The sequence below is a fragment of the Trachemys scripta genome, chromosome 3 (assembly GCF_013100865.1).
Source record: "Trachemys scripta elegans isolate TJP31775 chromosome 3, CAS_Tse_1.0, whole genome shotgun sequence".
Taxonomy (NCBI): domain Eukaryota; kingdom Metazoa; phylum Chordata; order Testudines; family Emydidae; genus Trachemys; species Trachemys scripta.
In genome coordinates, this window is record NC_048300.1 from 72656286 (window position 1) to 72673590 (window position 17305).

The 17305-nt window shown below is 38.1% G+C and overlaps 1 protein-coding gene across 10 annotated transcripts in view; it reads right to left on the reverse strand.

Annotated features, from left to right (window-relative positions):
- The window catches only part of RYR2 (ryanodine receptor 2), a 690844-nt gene that overhangs the window by 277728 nt on the left and 395811 nt on the right, over nt 1-17305 (reverse strand). For 6 of the 10 annotated variants that reach the window (XM_034765042.1, XM_034765040.1, XM_034765038.1 and 3 more), the window contains 3 exons: nt 16071-16154; nt 4645-4804; nt 1512-1607 (listed from right to left, as the gene is read on the reverse strand). In XM_034765042.1, coding sequence (XP_034620933.1) covers nt 1512-1607; nt 4645-4804; nt 16071-16154 — 340 coding nt within the window. The remainder of the gene's footprint in view (nt 1-1511; nt 1608-4644; nt 4805-16070; nt 16155-17305) is intronic. The other 4 variants (XM_034765046.1, XM_034765047.1, XM_034765045.1 and 1 more) reach the window with 1 other exon arrangement.

The following is a 17305-nucleotide window of genomic DNA, read 5'->3' on the forward strand; positions in this document are numbered from 1 at the left end:
GCTAATTACAGGTGGGACCGAGTGAACAGGGCTGGTGAGCCCCAGGCCTCTTGCACTTTAGAGTGGCAAGTAGCCTGGTGGGCCCAGAGGTCCGAAAAGGGAGCAGAACTTGTGTAGTACTGCTCCGCAAGGGCGTCAAGCTACAAAGAGCCAACACAGGAGCTATCAGCAGCCCCAAGCATGCTACAGAGCTCTACGTCATGAGCATCCATTTGTGCTAGTGCAGAGAAAGGTCTTAGAGGTATGGTGTACTGGAGAAGGATCAGGCCATAGCAAGTATACCCATAAGTATGTGGCTAAACTATGTGGAGCATGGAACAGGAGAGAGTAACAACTGTGTAGGCGGTTATAGTTGACCTAGAGTATGTTTACACTGCAATTAAAAGCCCATGGTTGGCCTGTGCCAGCTGAATCAGGCTCGCAGGACTCAAGGTTGTTGAATTGTGGTACAGATATTCAGGCTTGAGATGGAGCCTGAGCTCTAGGCTCCTCTGAGGGGGGAGGGTTTCAGGGGTTGGGCTGCAGCCCGAGCTGAAATATCTACACTGCAATTAAACAGCCCCCGAGTCTGAGACCGAGCCCTGCAAGCCCAAGTGTATAATTGCAGTGTAGATATACCCTTTGAGCATAGCTCAGGGCTTTGCAGGATAGATTCTGTCTCCCTCCAACTCCAGCAGAGAGAACCCAATATTACAAACCCCAAGCATTTGATAATCATGAGTCAGTCCCCAAAACACCATCAGACTGGCTTAAATATCATGAGATTTTAAAAATAATGTATTTTGAGTTATTTTGCCCTCTGACGTTTGAACCATTAGGATACATGTTTTCCATCTAATCTCTGCAACAAGGGCTAGAAACCTATTCTTTTTTTTTAATGAAAACTGAAGACTATATTCACATGACTCCAGAGTCTAGGAAGTTAGGAAAAGCACCAAATATTGCAAGATTGGGGACAACATTACAAGAGCCATTTTTTCCAGTAGGATTTAGACATAAATGCACCCTTACAAACTGAAATAAGTTTATTTTTAATCAGTTTCATCACAAATATGGTTTGCAGTTAGAGAGATGGTGAAGTACTTAAAGACACTTGGGACAATGAATTATGACATCTCCTACGTCAAACACAGTAGACAGATAGGGATAAAATGACCCATAGTACAATCCTAATTACTTTTACTGAGTTTACCAGAGATCTATTTTGTCCTGTTTGCCTTACCTATTCAGGTCACAAAGAACTCCCTCAGTTCAGAGACAATGATCAATCTGAGAGCAAACATGTTCTTCCTTAAAGGGACACTGTCAAGTATGTTTATATATATATACACATACACACACACACATTTGTTTTTCACTTACCATTGATATTCACTACCTTTCCATAAGATAAAAAATTATATTTTTCCTACTTGTTTTGTCCTTTTTCATTTCATAAACACTCATTTGTGCCTCCTGCCTTATTTATGAAGCACAAGCTAATGTGGCTCTGACTTATTTACAGTACTTACTTGTTTGTGATCAGTGTCAGCATTGATGTCAGCACAGTTCTGGGAACAGGATTTATTAGTTAACTTGTGCTCCCTCTGCTGGCTGGCTGGTTGGCTCTGCAGCAGCACAACAAAAATACTGGGTACAGTCATGCATAAACAGTGCTATCATTTGTTAAAAATTTCCTTGTAAGCAGTGGTGAAGTTAGGAGACGATATGTAGAATCTGGAGGGCATTTCCCCTCCACATTATAATAAAAAAAATAGGTTATGTTTGGAATGTAAACTACTTGACAGTATCCCTTTAATTTGTTGCAGTTTTAGAATCACAGAATTTTAGAAATTAGAGATAGAAAAGGCCAACTATATAATTTAGTCCATCTCCCAGCACAATTGTTCACTATAATATATTTTCCAATGATTGGTCCAATCAACTTTCAAATCTCTCCAAGCAATGAGTTTTCCTTCCCCTGGCAGACTATTCCACAGAACTATTTGATTTCACTGTGCATACCATCACATTACCTTATGCAGAACTGTAACATGTCACAGTAACATGATGAGATGACAAAATGTAGCCCATGGTACAACCCAGTGTGGAAGCTAAGCAGAAGCACATATTAGCACAGATATCAGTTAGCAGCTATGTTATGTGTATGACAGAATTAAATGAGAAGGTTTTGGTTTTGTTCCAATCTGGAACAAAAACAATTTTTGAAACCTCTAAAGTTACTGCTAAATGAAATTGTCATCCTCCAGTCAGCTCTACTTATGAGGAATAAGTGTCGTACCACATCTAGTCTTTACAAAGTGTAGCCTTCCATAGCTACACACAGGCACAAAAACAGAAATGCACAGAGAGCATATACAAATGAATAATCTGAGTAATGCAGAGAAACTGTATCTACCACCCATTCCTGCTCTGCTTCTTTCCTCTCCTCCCCAACCCAACCTGATAACATTTAAGAAATTCTTAGCTGGCTTCATTATCACTAGGTATCTCAGTAGTTCGAAGAGTATATAATTTGGTTGCAAAGTTCATTGTAATAAGGTTGGCAAAATTAGTCATTCCTCAGAAATTCAGATATACAAAGTAAGCTCAATTGCTCTCAAGGCCTAAGGAACCTCAACCTTTACACCTAATTTACCTTGGATTGTGGATCTATATTTTGCTACTACATTACAGTTTAAACCACTGTGTTAATTAGCAAATATAAACATACATTTTTGATTTATTGTGTTCTTAACTTGTTATTAACTGGTCCATTGCATATGCATTACTACATTTGATTTTAGGCACAGCAAAACTACCAATGATTCTACCAAAGCTATAATACCACCCCCATTTTTCACTGACTTTAAATCTTCTCAATTTCAAGGCCACAAACTGCAACCATTTGGATTCTGGCAGAAGATGAAATTATGGGATGCAACCTGGAAATCACTGATAGCATTCTATAATTTGCCAGTGATGTTGCAGGTGAGCATTAAGAAGCATTCCTTCATTCTAGGCAATGAATGCACTGCCTTCACAAAAACTACATGTGAAATTGTGGATAGAAAAGACAGTGTCCGCTTCTCCTATATGGCAATGTAGGGAACTATTTCTCCCATAGTCCATTAAGCCAACTCTCTATCAGGAACATAAAGGCACTTTAAAATGTCTGCATTAACACTGCATCTGTGAATGTAAAGTACACGATGAAATTTCACCAATGCTGAATATGGCCCTGAATGTCTATACAAAGAATATCAGAGCCCATATTAAAAATATCCAAATGTAAACAAATATATTTGTTGTTAGTTCACAAGCTGCTTAGGCCCAAATATGGAAGATAGGTTTATACAATGACTTGCAAAGCCCCAAAATGAAAGATATCTAACGAGATACACTAATTGAGGGTGCTGGAAATGATATGTAGCATATTTCTTCAACATAAACAGTCTGTCAAATGTGATGAATGAAATTTAGTGATTCACTTAAATAAAACCGTAAAAACAGCAGCTTGTTTATTGACAGGAAAGCATTGCACACAGAATTAGTTTTGTTCTTGCATGTCAAACAAAATTCAAGATGTACCGAACTGCACTATATAAACTGAATTCTTGACAAAACCAAAATGAAGATTTTGCAGGCAGAAAACAGTTGTGTTCCTGCAAAAAAGCTGTTTTCCTTTAAAAATGTCTTTTTCCCCCCAGCACAAATCCATGAAAACGCCAACTTTTTCCCAGAGGGTGTATTTTTCTACAGTTTCACTGCGAAATGCTACTGTACATTCTTTGGCAAAAGTGAAAATACCTGTCCTAGTTTGAATTCACAAATAATCACTAAAGCGTTGGTGGATGTGGTCCACAATAGAAAACTGATACAGTGGTTGTCCTGAAAATGTTAATAGTTACTGCAGTAGATTACATTGTACATCAATGGGATTTTTATATTTATTTATCTTTGTATAGAACAGCTAGAGATCTTGAATTTTGCTGCTAACAATCCACCATGCTTTATTTTTACTCACTCCTGACAAATAGCAAAAACTCACCACCAGAACTGGCACTTGAAACCCAGGTTCCTAGCCTCAGTGAAGGAGCAAAAATTTGGATGGGCCATGGAGACTGAATTACCCTCCAACCCTTAACGGTGGTCTCCTAGACCAGAGATGATGCATATTGCAGGGTAATTAGTAGACGTTTACACTGTTGCTACCTGGGGGCTTTAAAGAAAAATTGAGTCTCCCGGATGAGGATATGTAAATTATTTTCCTACTGTAAATGATTGCCTACACTTCCTAAAGGGCTCAGAGGACAGCATTTCAGAGGCAGAGGGGAGCCCAAGACTTAATCTATATACTTTAGACAACACATAAAGAAATGCCACATCCCTTTCCCCAAGGTAGCTGTCCAGAGCATGCAAAGACACACCACACATTTCATTATGGCTACCATAGAGATTACGCTACTTGTAGAGAGTAAATCATTTATTGCTGGCAAGCTTAGCTATATTTATTAACAATGTAAACACAGATGCCAATGGTTTGCCCTCTTGACTGATAGGCTAATGTTTTGTCAGTGGCTTCCTCTAACCTCATATCCCAAATTCAATTGTACAATACCTCAATATGTGGGTGAACTTTCAAGCGTCCAAGTTTGCTCTTACCTGTTGGATACCATATGTCCAACCCTGCCTGATACGGTCCCTTGCCCACACATTATGAGCATTCTCTGCTAGTTTATCCACCATGGCTTCTTGAGAGGGGGTCAACTTGATAAAGCTCAGATCCATGGGAGCAGGCTTGTATCCACTTGACAACTGGTAACTGTCAAACAATGTAGAATGTGCAATTGGTGATTTAAAAAAAAAATATCACATATTTCACTGAGAAAACACTAACAGATATTACATAGGAAAACTACTGTATCCACTGATAAAACCACAGAAATACAAATATTAATAATCCAGCTAAGATCTAAGTTATAAGAATAATGCATGGAAATAATGCACAGAAACTTACCTTTGGTTTCTATTTAACTAAACCTAGAGTGACTGAAGAAGTCAATTTCATTAGGTAGTAACATGTGTCATTGGATGTGTAAGTGACTGAGAATTACCTACATCCAAAAAAACTTTAATATACATATTGTGGCATTTCTTTGCATGCTTAAAGCAGTGCGGAGATTAAAGCTGATATCTATCTAGGTACTACATGGCCCCCCCCATCACAGTATCTAAGCACCTCACAATTATGAATAGATATCTACATCCTGGGAGGTAAGGAAGGATATCCTTGTTTTACAGATGAAGAACTGAGGCACAGTGCAGATTAAGTGGCTTCCAAATAGAAACACAGGAAGTCTATAGCTGAGCATGGAACTGAACTCTGGATTCTCCTGGCCACTAGACTATCCCTCCAGCCCTCAGATTCCTATGGCTTGAATAGGAAACACCATAAGTAGAGCTCTGAAAACTGGCAATATAATGAACCTTGAAGGTGTCTGTTATTTTATTGTTTCCCCATTAGCATTATTTCTATGCATTTCCCACTCTGTCAATGTTTCCCTACATGGGGACTGAATTCCAATAGCATTCAAAGTAGTATTGTGAGGCCCATGCTCAAGAACCAACTCTTGACATTGACAACCTGGCTAATGATCTATCATTTTTAGGGAAGTTCATTGAAAGCCTATGATAGGCAAATTTGAACGTTTCTTGACATTTCCTTGACCCTGGTCAATCCTGCTATAGGGCTGAAGAGGGGACAGAAATTGTATTGGTTGTATTAGTTGTGATTTCACTGACCATTGCTAGGAGGAGATCATCAAACTGTTGAAGAGACTATTTCACTGGACTGAAGTGTCTACCTTACAGACACTATAAATGATATAAAAAATCATGAATGCTAAAAAAAAACCTAATCATTAATCTAATCAAACTATGAGGACCTATTGCCAGGAAATGTGTGTGGGGGGGGAAATCACATGTATTTTCAGTAAAAGAAAAAGGGTAGAAGAAATTATTTGTCCCTGCTACTTGATCAGTGTCAAAAAGAAGTTTATTGTAGACTTTGTAATAGAATCCAGAACTCCTAACTTTTAGTCCTGTGTCTTTATCTTGTTTGTACCAGAGACACTATTACAGTCTATAGGGAGAATTGGATGGTGGGCCTCTCCCGTAAACTGTTATCATCACAAGATGAGCTATGTTCACTCATTACGTCTTTCTTAAAAGTCTTTAAATGTGATTTCTGATAAAAAGTATAACAGGCCTCTATGCAAAAATGGGTATCATAGTATGCATTTAATTTTAATTCAACAGTAATCAGACCCTCAAAGGGCCAAACAGAACACCCCCACATCTTTGTTTTAATCTTTAGTTCACTTCTGCTGATACTGCACAAGAAATCAATTTTCAGTGACAGTTATTCCAGATTGATTTTACTGTGCCCTCTATCTCAAAGATGCTTCAAAGAATGAATAAAGCATTATGCAAATCACTGAAATTGTGCTAGGAAAATCTCATACAGTAATTTTGGAACTGGTGACTTAAAAAAAGCAGCTAGTTAATATAGCCTGATTTTTTTTAAAGTAAATTGAAATACTGCTATGCTGATGGTTAGAGTACTGAATAAATCACTTACCCAACATTAACAAGCTGTTGCTGTTTTTTTTTAACCTGTCATGTAACTCATAGCTCTTAAGATCTGCCAACAGACATAAAAGAACTGAAACTGAGTCTTCATTCTAAATTTTTATTTTATGTGAATATTCTCACTGGTGGACTGGTTAAGATTCTATCAGTATAGTCACTTGCTCTCCACTACTGCTGCCTGTAGTTCAGTCCACCTGTATGTGGATAAACCATTAAAGAAGATGCAGCACAGCAGAACTGGATCAGCCTATTATTTTGTTAAGACCTTCTTTCATAAGGAGTCTGTTAAACTGAACAGCCAGTTAAACAGAGAGATAAAACAGGCTGATTAACAGGTGAGATTTTTTTCACCATGAGCGCAGATAAAACATGTACCATTTTGGTCACAAAGGTATCTTGGTCTGTCAGAAAACACAGTTCTGATTTCACAGAAATTATACATACTAAAGACCTGTCAACTGACATGGGAAAACAACAAAAACACTGAATTCAGACAGTTTAACTAATCCGGATATTTTCTTGTATCTCCCTAGACTAGAGAGTGAGAATAAAATATTAACTCACCTTTTTTATCCTAAGATCCTAAAATGCTTTGCAAACATTAAGCAAGCCTCATAATACCCTCGTGAGGTATCTACTGCATAATTCACTTAAGTAACAATCGGGGACATAAAGGGAAGAACCCTACAGTCTAACAAAGACTCCTACTAATAGTTATTTTGAAAATAATGTCTTGTTCAATTTATTGCCCATGATCTGTAGATGCTTTTCTGTACTTGTAAATGCTGTAAAACAATAGATTGGAATTAAAATGTTTTAAACTTTGCAACTATTTTAAGTTGTATAAACTCTAATCTATTCTCCCTCCATCTTCCCTTTTTGACCCTCCTTTAATTTCGCTATAGTCAACTGAAGTCTTATTTTTTCAAATAATCATGACAAATAGGAGCTAAGAGGAAGGGTAAGTACAGCATGATTGCTGGAATATGAATGATAGAACCTTTTGAAAACAGAGGTTTGTAATGAAGACATCACACAATCTGAACTAATTTGTAGGAGGCACAAACAGCATCATGATGATGGTAAATGTAAAACACAAAATGGCCCAATCAGTTTTCTGTCCAACTATAAAAATACATTTTAATAACTTACCAACAACACATACTCATATGAAATGTATGTAGTCTCAACAGTTATAAAAATGGATTTCTTTTGTTAATTAATTAGCTTTGTCTGGCAACTGTATCAATTATATCTAATCACTGGCTTCTGTCAATCAATTTGTATTCATAAGATCAATTTATAGTCTAACATTTCATTGTTCTACACACAAATCATCTTCTCAGCATGACTTACTATAGAGCATTTTAACACTCCTGTTTGGGGGAATCAGTGAGGTGGCAAAATTTGTAGATGATACAAAAGCACTCAAGATAGTTAAGTCCCAGGCAGACTATGAAGAGCTACAAAAGGATCTTTCAGACCTAGGTGACTGGGCAACAAAATGGCAGATGAAATTCAATGTTGATAAATGCAAAGTAATGCACATTGGAAAACATAATCCTAACTATACATAAAAAATGAGGGGGTCTAAATTGGCTGTTACCACACAAGAAAGAGATCTTGGAGTCATTGTGGATAGTTCTCTGAAAACATCCACTCAATGTGCAGTGGCAGTCAAAAAAGCAAACAGAATGTTGGGAATCATTAGGAAAGGGATAGATAAGAAGACAGAAAATACCATATTGCCTGTATATTAATCCATGGTACACCCGCCGCTTGAATACTGCGCAAAGATGTGGTCATCCCATCTCAAAAAAATATATACTGGAATTGGAAATGGTTCAGAAAAGGGCAACAAAAATGAGTAGGGGTATGGAACGGCTGCCATATGAGGAGCGATTAATAAGACTGGGACTTTCCAGCATGGAAAAGAGACGACTAAAGGGGGGATATGATAGAGGTCTATAAAATCATGACTGGTGTGGAGAAAGTAAATAAGGAAGTGTTATTTACTCCTTCTCATAACACAAGAACTAGGGGTCACCAAATGAAAATAATAGGCAGCACATTGAAAACAAACAAAAGGAAGTATTTTTTCACACAACGCACAGTCAACCTGTGGAACTCTTTGCCAGAGGATGTCGTGAAGGCCAAGACTATAACAGGGTTCAAAAAAGAACTAGATAAATTCATGGAGGATAGGTCCATCAATGGCTATTAGTCAGGATGGACAGGGATGGTGTCCCTAGCCTCTGTTTGCCAGAAGCTGGGAATGGGCGACAGGGGATGGATCACTTGATGATTACCTGTTCTATTCATTCCCTCTGGGGCACCTGGCATTGAACACTATTGGAAGACAGGATACTGGGCTAGATGGACCTTTCGTCTCACCCAATATGACTGTTCTTATGGTCTTATAAAGCAAAATTTCTTCTCAGAAAAGATTAATGCAATGGTAGTTGACTACATAAAATTAAATGTCAAAGAGATTTTGTGTTTTTCTACTGTCTTTCTATATTTTATACTTATTTTCTGATATAAAGTATGCATCACACACACATCACAAGTGCAAGATAGGATTGGTAGTATATTTTAAATTTAATTTCTATTTAATCTGTCTTTGTCATACAAAAAATGAAATAGTATTCTGTTTATTTTCTCAGAAAAACATAAATGTTGTCGATTGTGCCTATGAAAAAATGCTGTGTACGTCAGTGAAAAAAAAAAATCTGTCTAGCTAAACACAACACAGGTTTTTTTCCTTTGAGTTGTACCTGGAGTTTTAGCACGAATCAAGTTAAATGGAGCTGGAAAGTCATTACATTGCAAATGATATCAGGCAAACATAAGCAGTTTATGACCAAGTTCAGTGGATGTTAGCTGTAAACTCCATTTCTAAATCTGCTATTCAAGCACCTCAGAACAAATGGGAAAATCTCAGTTGACTGCACAAAGAAATATTAAGAATGGTTTTTGTTGTGAGCATGTTTTTAGAAGCTGACAAGGGAGTGAATTTTCAAAGAATATAGTTCCTTTTGTCTTTCCTTTCAATTTGTCCTTGTCTTGTAGAGGACCAGGCATTTCCCCCTCATTGTGTGTCTCAACAACGAAGTCTCAGTGATGACAACATGGTTAGGGAAAACTGTAGCAGTCATTTATAATATCTGAGATAGTTAAATAGTCTACATATTTAATAGTGTACATAATTTATATATTTTTTAGGTTTACCCACTTTTTAGGAAAACAAATGACAAAATTATTCTCAGTGAGTAGTATTTAAAGAACCTGCATTGCATTAAAAATGAATGTTCAAAATAAGACTTCAGGAATATTTGTCACCCTTTCACTAAATGCCAGCATAAATAATATTCATGTCATTGCATCACCGCTTGCTGATGTACATCTTCTGCTCTTTTCTTGTGATACACTAAACCCCAATTGTCATGCAACCTTTTGCCTCCCAACATCTCCAGAGATGGGGACTCATGGACCCTTCTGGATCTCCTGCCACTACTGTCTACCAGTTTGGACCTGATGAATAAGCAGGCATTTGGGGAAACAGATTCGCCAAGCAGTGCTTTGCGGGGGCTCCCCAACATATTTGAAAATGCACACAACCTTGACTACAGAAGACTGAGTAGGACAAATGACAATTTTATTTCATCAAGAAAAAGAGGTGGCTGATCATATGTTTCTCACAGTTTTCTGTAACTACTCAGAAAATAGATACTCTACCCTCATAAGGTAAAAATCATTGCACAGCTATTTGCAAGAGCTATTAAAGAATTTTCATAAATGTTGTGGTTACACTAGCTCTATATGAAAGAATAGAAGCTCTTTAATGTTACAGGAGCATAAATTATCTACATATCACTTAAAAGTGAGAATATCAGCTGCATCGGTATGCCATTACTGATACTGCCCTCCAATAATGACATTAGAGTGGGAAAGACAGAAAACATGGGATCCAAATTCTGGCCCTCAAACTGATTTTAATGGGGTGTAAATGTTTTCACTGAGGATAGGATTTGGCATGAGGGTTTTAAACTAACTCCAGGAGCTCAGGCCAGCGAGCAAATGGATATTTTAAAACGAAAACCATGGAGCAAAGTCAAAGATAGTATGGATCTATCTCACTAATGTCTAAAATCTTCCCTCAGATATGCATGCAGTTTTGTGCTATGTGCATGTATTTGAATTGTACTAATTACATAAAAGAACAACAGTTTTGCCCCTTTTCTCAAGTGGTTAGTCAATATTTGGGGCCTTGATGGAATCTTTCCATTAGGAGGAAAAATTTATTATACAAGTCAGGTATTTCTTTGGTGCAGTCCTGTTTATTTACAAAGAATGTATATGAAGTCCTGTTTTCCTGAATCCAGTAAGAACAAACAGGAGGCAGTTCCCTTGCTTGCAATTTCCAAGCCTCCCCTTCAAGTGAGCATCCTGCCCAAAAAAAGTCCCCTCTGTTAGCTTCCTCACAGAGCCACACACACACTGCTTCTCTTGCTGTCCGCTTGCTTCCCTGTTGCTTTCTGTGTCTGAAACACACACACACACACCTCCACTAATCATTATCCCAGCCCCTGTGACTGCAATATGTCCCAGGGAAACCGCTCCTATCTTCCCTCAGTTGGTTCTTTGCTCAGGCCTTCTCACGTGGCCCAGCACTTTGAGTGATTTCTACTATTTCAGCTATCCTACACCATATGGAGAGTCTTACTCCGTAAAAGAGCTTATCTGTTTCTTTGAATAATGGCTAGCACACCCACCAGTTTCAGTGAGGTATGTGATTGCCCACAGACCAAAGACATGTTTGCTGGCAGCCATCAATACCCTCTAGCACAACAATACATTATTTAATTACACCTCTGACTTGTGCAGCATCTTCCATTAAAGGGACTCAAAAGTGGCTCATAAACATTAATGAATTAAGCTCACACCACCATTGAAAGGTATTTAGGCAGTTTTACAAAGGAGAATATTAAAGCATAGAGAATTAAGTAGCTGGTTTACAGAGTGGTTTGACCACACTCATCTTAAAGTGAAGTCAGCGGGAGCTTCCTGTGATGTAACAGGTTTTATTGCAACTTGTTTGTTACACCTCTCTGAAAAAGAGCCTAAGTAACTTGCTCAGGGTCACGCAGGAATTCTATGACAGAGCCAGGAATAGAACCCACCCCTCTTGGCTCCAAGTCTAGTGCTTTGGCCATAAGACAACTCTTCCCATTTCTGTTACCTTTAACTCTACAAAGCTGTAGAGGAATGGGAACATTGCTGATAATCACCTACATCCCTGACTCAATCTAAAAATCTTAGAAACACACAGTGGAGTAACTAGACAGCACATAGTGACTTTGGAATTAGAGAGAGAATAAAATAGGAGGTGTGTATCTCTTCAAATGGTGACAAAATTGCTCTTTCAACAAAACAACCATGCACACCATGGCCATAACTAAAGGCAAATTTGACCCTGAAAGATGATAAGATAGGAAAAATACCCCAAAGATAAACAAACAAGTTACAATAAAACCTGTTACACCACAAACTGAGAGCTCAAGGAGCTGACAGAAAATCACTACAGCACATCCAATTATTATAATTTCCCTTTGACTTGAGTCTGGCCATTCTGGCAGGTTGACTATTCTGCGAGCATCCATCCACCTTCAAGCATAGATTACCACCCATGAGAACATACACTGAGTGCCTACTCAACCTACATTGATCATAATGTGAAACACTACCACCCTCCTGGATCATTATGAGATAGAAGTATGTGAAAAAGAATTAAGTTTAAAATAGTTAAATATGAAAAACAAAATGAATAAAAAACAATATTAAAGTAGCAACTTGAGTTTATTTTAATTTGAGCCTCACCGGGGAATCTTGATATTTTTGTCATTAGTAGCCAAATGAACAAAATGTTACACTAATAGTACATCTCAGTATCCAAAACAGTTACAGAAACCAACTTAACATTAATAATATTGTACCACTGATTTATTGGAATGAGTCTATTCGTGAAATAAGCTAAGAAACCTAAAACGAGAAGACTGTTGAGGTACAAATGAATACTACAACAAAACAGCCATTACAGTTACAGAGACTACACTATTTCTTGGCTGGATACATCTGGAAAACAGTACAGGTTTAGCAAAAGCCTACCAAAACGGAGTTTACAAGTGCAACCAAGCTTTGACAGCATCACTGAGCAGAGCATATGTAATATTTCCTGCAATAGGCCACAAGCTTTCTGTTGTGGTGGCCACTGTTTCCCAATAACAAAGTGGATCCATATTGCAAGTGAGTAGTTGGACTGAGTTTAGTATTGTCTTGGCAGTGTGACTGTACTTAGTCCATAATTAATATTTGAGGTAGTGGGAATTGGGTCCATGCTTTACACATTTATTTTCTGGACTCCAGAAACAAAATTAAAAGAAATGTCATCATTCCAATACAAAAAGCAGAACACAATCAGAATGTCACCACGTGCTGACACCTGTTGGCTTCATCTGGTGTCTTTGTGGCATGGTACCTTCGTGTTAAAATTGTGTTACTGCAGTAATCAAAAACCTTTAAAAGCATCCAGAACAGGTGAATGAATCTTCCTATCAGGCCTGATAATCGTAATCCAGTCATTCTAGCTATGGTAGCATGATTTTTCCAACATGGCTCAAGTCTCAGTGCATGATTCAGTTTTATATAGATTTTCACACATTTCAGAATCACCACAACTTCACCGGGTATTACTTTTGTATCTAACCGTATTTCATTGACTATTTTTCATCCACATATGTTCAGTGAACCCCACCAATTACATATTACATTTCAATGCATTTCTCAACTAGTCAGATCAATCCAGAGTAGCAATTCATTTAATGTATTTTGCATGAATTCTGAACATTTTGAGTGCCTAATCGCCCATAACAAGTGGCAATTCATTACAAGCTTTTGTAACTGATCATGCTATTAACCTGATCTATTCATTCTGCAGCCACTGAAATCATGGGAGTTCTGCATGTTGAATGGCTACATGATTGTGCCCTATAATGCCACATCTGCCAAACAAAAAAGCTACCAATGTACCACTCCAAGTGTTAAATTGGGTTCTCATTTAAAAAATTAATCTGGAAGACCACTGACTTCATTGTGATTGTATGGTTATAACTGACAGAAGAATTCGCTCATCTCTATTTTCTACCAGAAAGGCTGTCAGTAAGTCTAGGCACATATGAATTGATCCTTATTAATTCAAGGCATCATAATACAGCAGTGACCTCCTCTCCCACTTTAATACAAAAATCCCTGTTGCTTAGTAGTAGCTCATAATGTTTTGGCAGAGTTTCAATGAATTCTACTAGTTGAGTACAGAAACCGTATCTCTATCTCAACCGTTATCAGTCTCAAGTGTTATAGCAGGTAAATTAAAATGATGGTCAGATTAATTCAAGATTCCTTCAGAAGGCCCCAAATAAACCTGACATAGAGTGTAGTCCAACCTAACACCAACATAGCTAGTTCCTAATCCTGAAGTCCTTACTCAGCTCTTAGTCAGACACAACTGTCTCTTGATGTCAATGGTAATTGTCACAGTAATGTTATTTTACTATTAATTTTCTTTAGAATATATTTTTTTAGTTTTTTTTCTTCCCACATCTCAATTTAATAATAATAATAATAAAGAGTGATTTGTTGGGGCCTCCGTTTTTTTCAGAGGCAGTGAAGTTATGGTCTCCAGTCCAATGGAATTCAAAAACACTGAACTTTGTCATGGATAGAATGGCATAGTTCTTGTATTACCAAGTATGATTTCTTGCTACTTAGATATGGTATATGAACTTTAGTTAGTTTTAAATCCCCCTTTTTCAGAATACCATTACTGAAGAAGAGTTTGGGGAAGTTTATTCCAATTCCTTATTTTTCTTTCTTTATTCTTGCAAATAAACTAGATGTAGCCCACAGGAATTAGCTGATAGTGACATTCTAACTGTGATAATCTTTTTTGAGTTAGAAACGTATTACAGTCCTTCATCCCCTTTAATTTTATTTTCTTGATTCCAGAAAATAAGTATAAAAACATAGGCCCAAGTATTCAATGGGCTGTATGTCATGCATGTTCATATTACTGAACATCATCCCATGACTTCCACTGGATCTTGTGCTCCTAACTCCTTAAGTGCTTTTCAAAGTCCCACCCAGAGTGACTACAATACAAGCTCCATCTATAAGGGAGCCCAGGAACCATTGATCAATTGCAAACAAGTTGAATAAACTGTAAAAGTCAGTATCCATTACAATTTTTACTGTTTGTCTAAACACCAGATCTTAGTTATTCACATGAAATTATATACAGTAAAAGCTGTGTTATCCAGCCCCATACCAACCGAAAAGCTCTATAAACTGGCATTTCTAATCTTCATAGAAAGTCCAGTTTATAGTCCGGTTGATGTGGGGCCAGCAGGCTCCCTACCTCTTAGGTGGAGGAGCAGCCATAAGGCGTATGGCGTGTGGGAGGGTGTGTAGGGCTGGGGCATGGGAGGGGTGTGGGCTCTGGGAGGGAGTTTGGGTGCGGGAGGAGGCTCAGGAAAGTGGGTTGGGGTGTGGAGGGGGGAGGAGTTTGGAGTGTCGGATGCAGGGGGCGCTCACCTCAGGCGGCTCCCCACAAGCAGTAACCTGTCCCTGCTGTTCCTAGGCGGAGATGTGGTTAGGCGGCTCTGTGTGCTGCCTCCACCCGCATGCGCTGTCCCCACAGCTCCCAATGGCCACAGTTCCTGGCCAATGACAGCTGCAGAGCCAGTGCTTGGGGCGGGGTGGGGGCAGCACGCAGAGCTGCCTAACTGCACTTCCACCGAGGAACAGCAGGGACAGATCACCATTTGCGGGGAACCACCTGAGGTGAACATCCCCCGGATCCAGCACCCCGCACCCAAACTCCCTCCCTCTTAGCTAACCGGAATTTTTCACTTACTGGCACCCCACATTCCCCCAACATGCTGGATAAAAAAGCTTTTACTGTAGAGGTATGTATATCAGGGAGATTTTGAAAAACACCTAATGAATTAGGAGCACAAGACCCAAAGAATGTCATGTGATGATATTTGGTAATATGAACATGCATGAGATACACGCAGTGGAATGGTATGTTTGGACCCATGTTTTATTCACTTATTTTCTGGATACCAAATACAAAATCAAAGCAGATGCAGTTGGTCTGGAATACATTTCCAACCCAAAAAGCTGAAAATCACAGTCAGAATGTCACTACATGCTGACTCCTGTGGGCTATGCCTAGTGTTTTCTTTTCTCCCTCTTCCCTCCCTCACCTCCACACACACTTATTAGAACTCAGTCTCCTCACTCTTCTTCCCTCATTAAACAATAAAATAAAATAAAATAAAATAAAATAAAAAGGATGTCTTTGAATTTTGACTTACTTCTTAGGAAGTTTCAGTTTTTTCACTTTTTCTTCAGCATATTCATCAGCAATTCCAACATGACAACCTAATGCCAACAGGGTTCTGGAAGGCAAAACCAGTGATAAACTGTCACTTATATATATTGGTTTCTGTTATCATATATACAGAACAGGACCCTTATGTCAAATTAGACCTACAACATAAAATTCCTTCTTTATGTAAAGATGCTCATCACACTTCTTTTGAGATATATGTTATACACTTCTGTGTACTCTTGGAAAAATGTATACGGGTATTTCTAAGTAGTCTATTTAAAATGTTAGATCAGACTTGTTATTAGAATGGAGCTTTCATATGGGTAAAAGTTTCAAATACATCAGACTAAGATAGTTGGGTGAAAAACACTCCCCCCACAAAAAATAACATTTATTAAAAGTAAAAAATTATATTGGTCAAGTACATTTCTGTTCCCATATGTGTTCCAGAAAAGGCTCCTCAGGTAAGCAGAGCAGATACTGAATGCTCTCTTTTGAATTAAATACAATATAAATATAATACACACAGCTGTAAATTGACTCTGAATAGATTGGTAAGGCCTTCTGAATTTTTCCAATATACCATCTAAAAAATCATGACTATAAACTGACATTCTTTTTGTATTTCCTGATGTCTTAAGACAATTAGCAACTCTTATTTTCTCCCAACTAACGATCAAGGAGTCTGAGACACAGACTTCACTTCCAAAAAGGAGGACTATAGGTGGTTTCCTCCAGGTTGTCCATACGCTCCTTTGATAGGCCAGAGAATTTGGTGGAAGAATGAAACAAGGTGTTTCTTTCTCTTAGAGACAGAGCATACTACCTCTGCAGTGATCTCAGAACCTGGCCAAGCCAAACAGCGCACTGATACTCTATTTTTTCCTTTCTTTCTTTAAGCACTACTCCCATTTTGGCTTTTAAAAAAACAGTTGGCACCCTTGTCAGATCAAAGGATCAAATACTAGCAGGAGTCAAAGATCAAAAATTCTAGGAAGGTGCATTCAGTTTATTTCTTTAGAAAATGTTTGATTTTTAAATGCCATTGTTTTGAAACAACAACACATTACACTTTTTTCAGCATGGAACCACAAACTTCTGCAGCAGTATGTTATATATCATACACGAGTTTTTACTCAACCAATGAATCACAACCCCCAAGGGTTTCACAAAAGGAAATTGGAGGGGTCATGAGTCATTGAAAATTTTAGTACGATC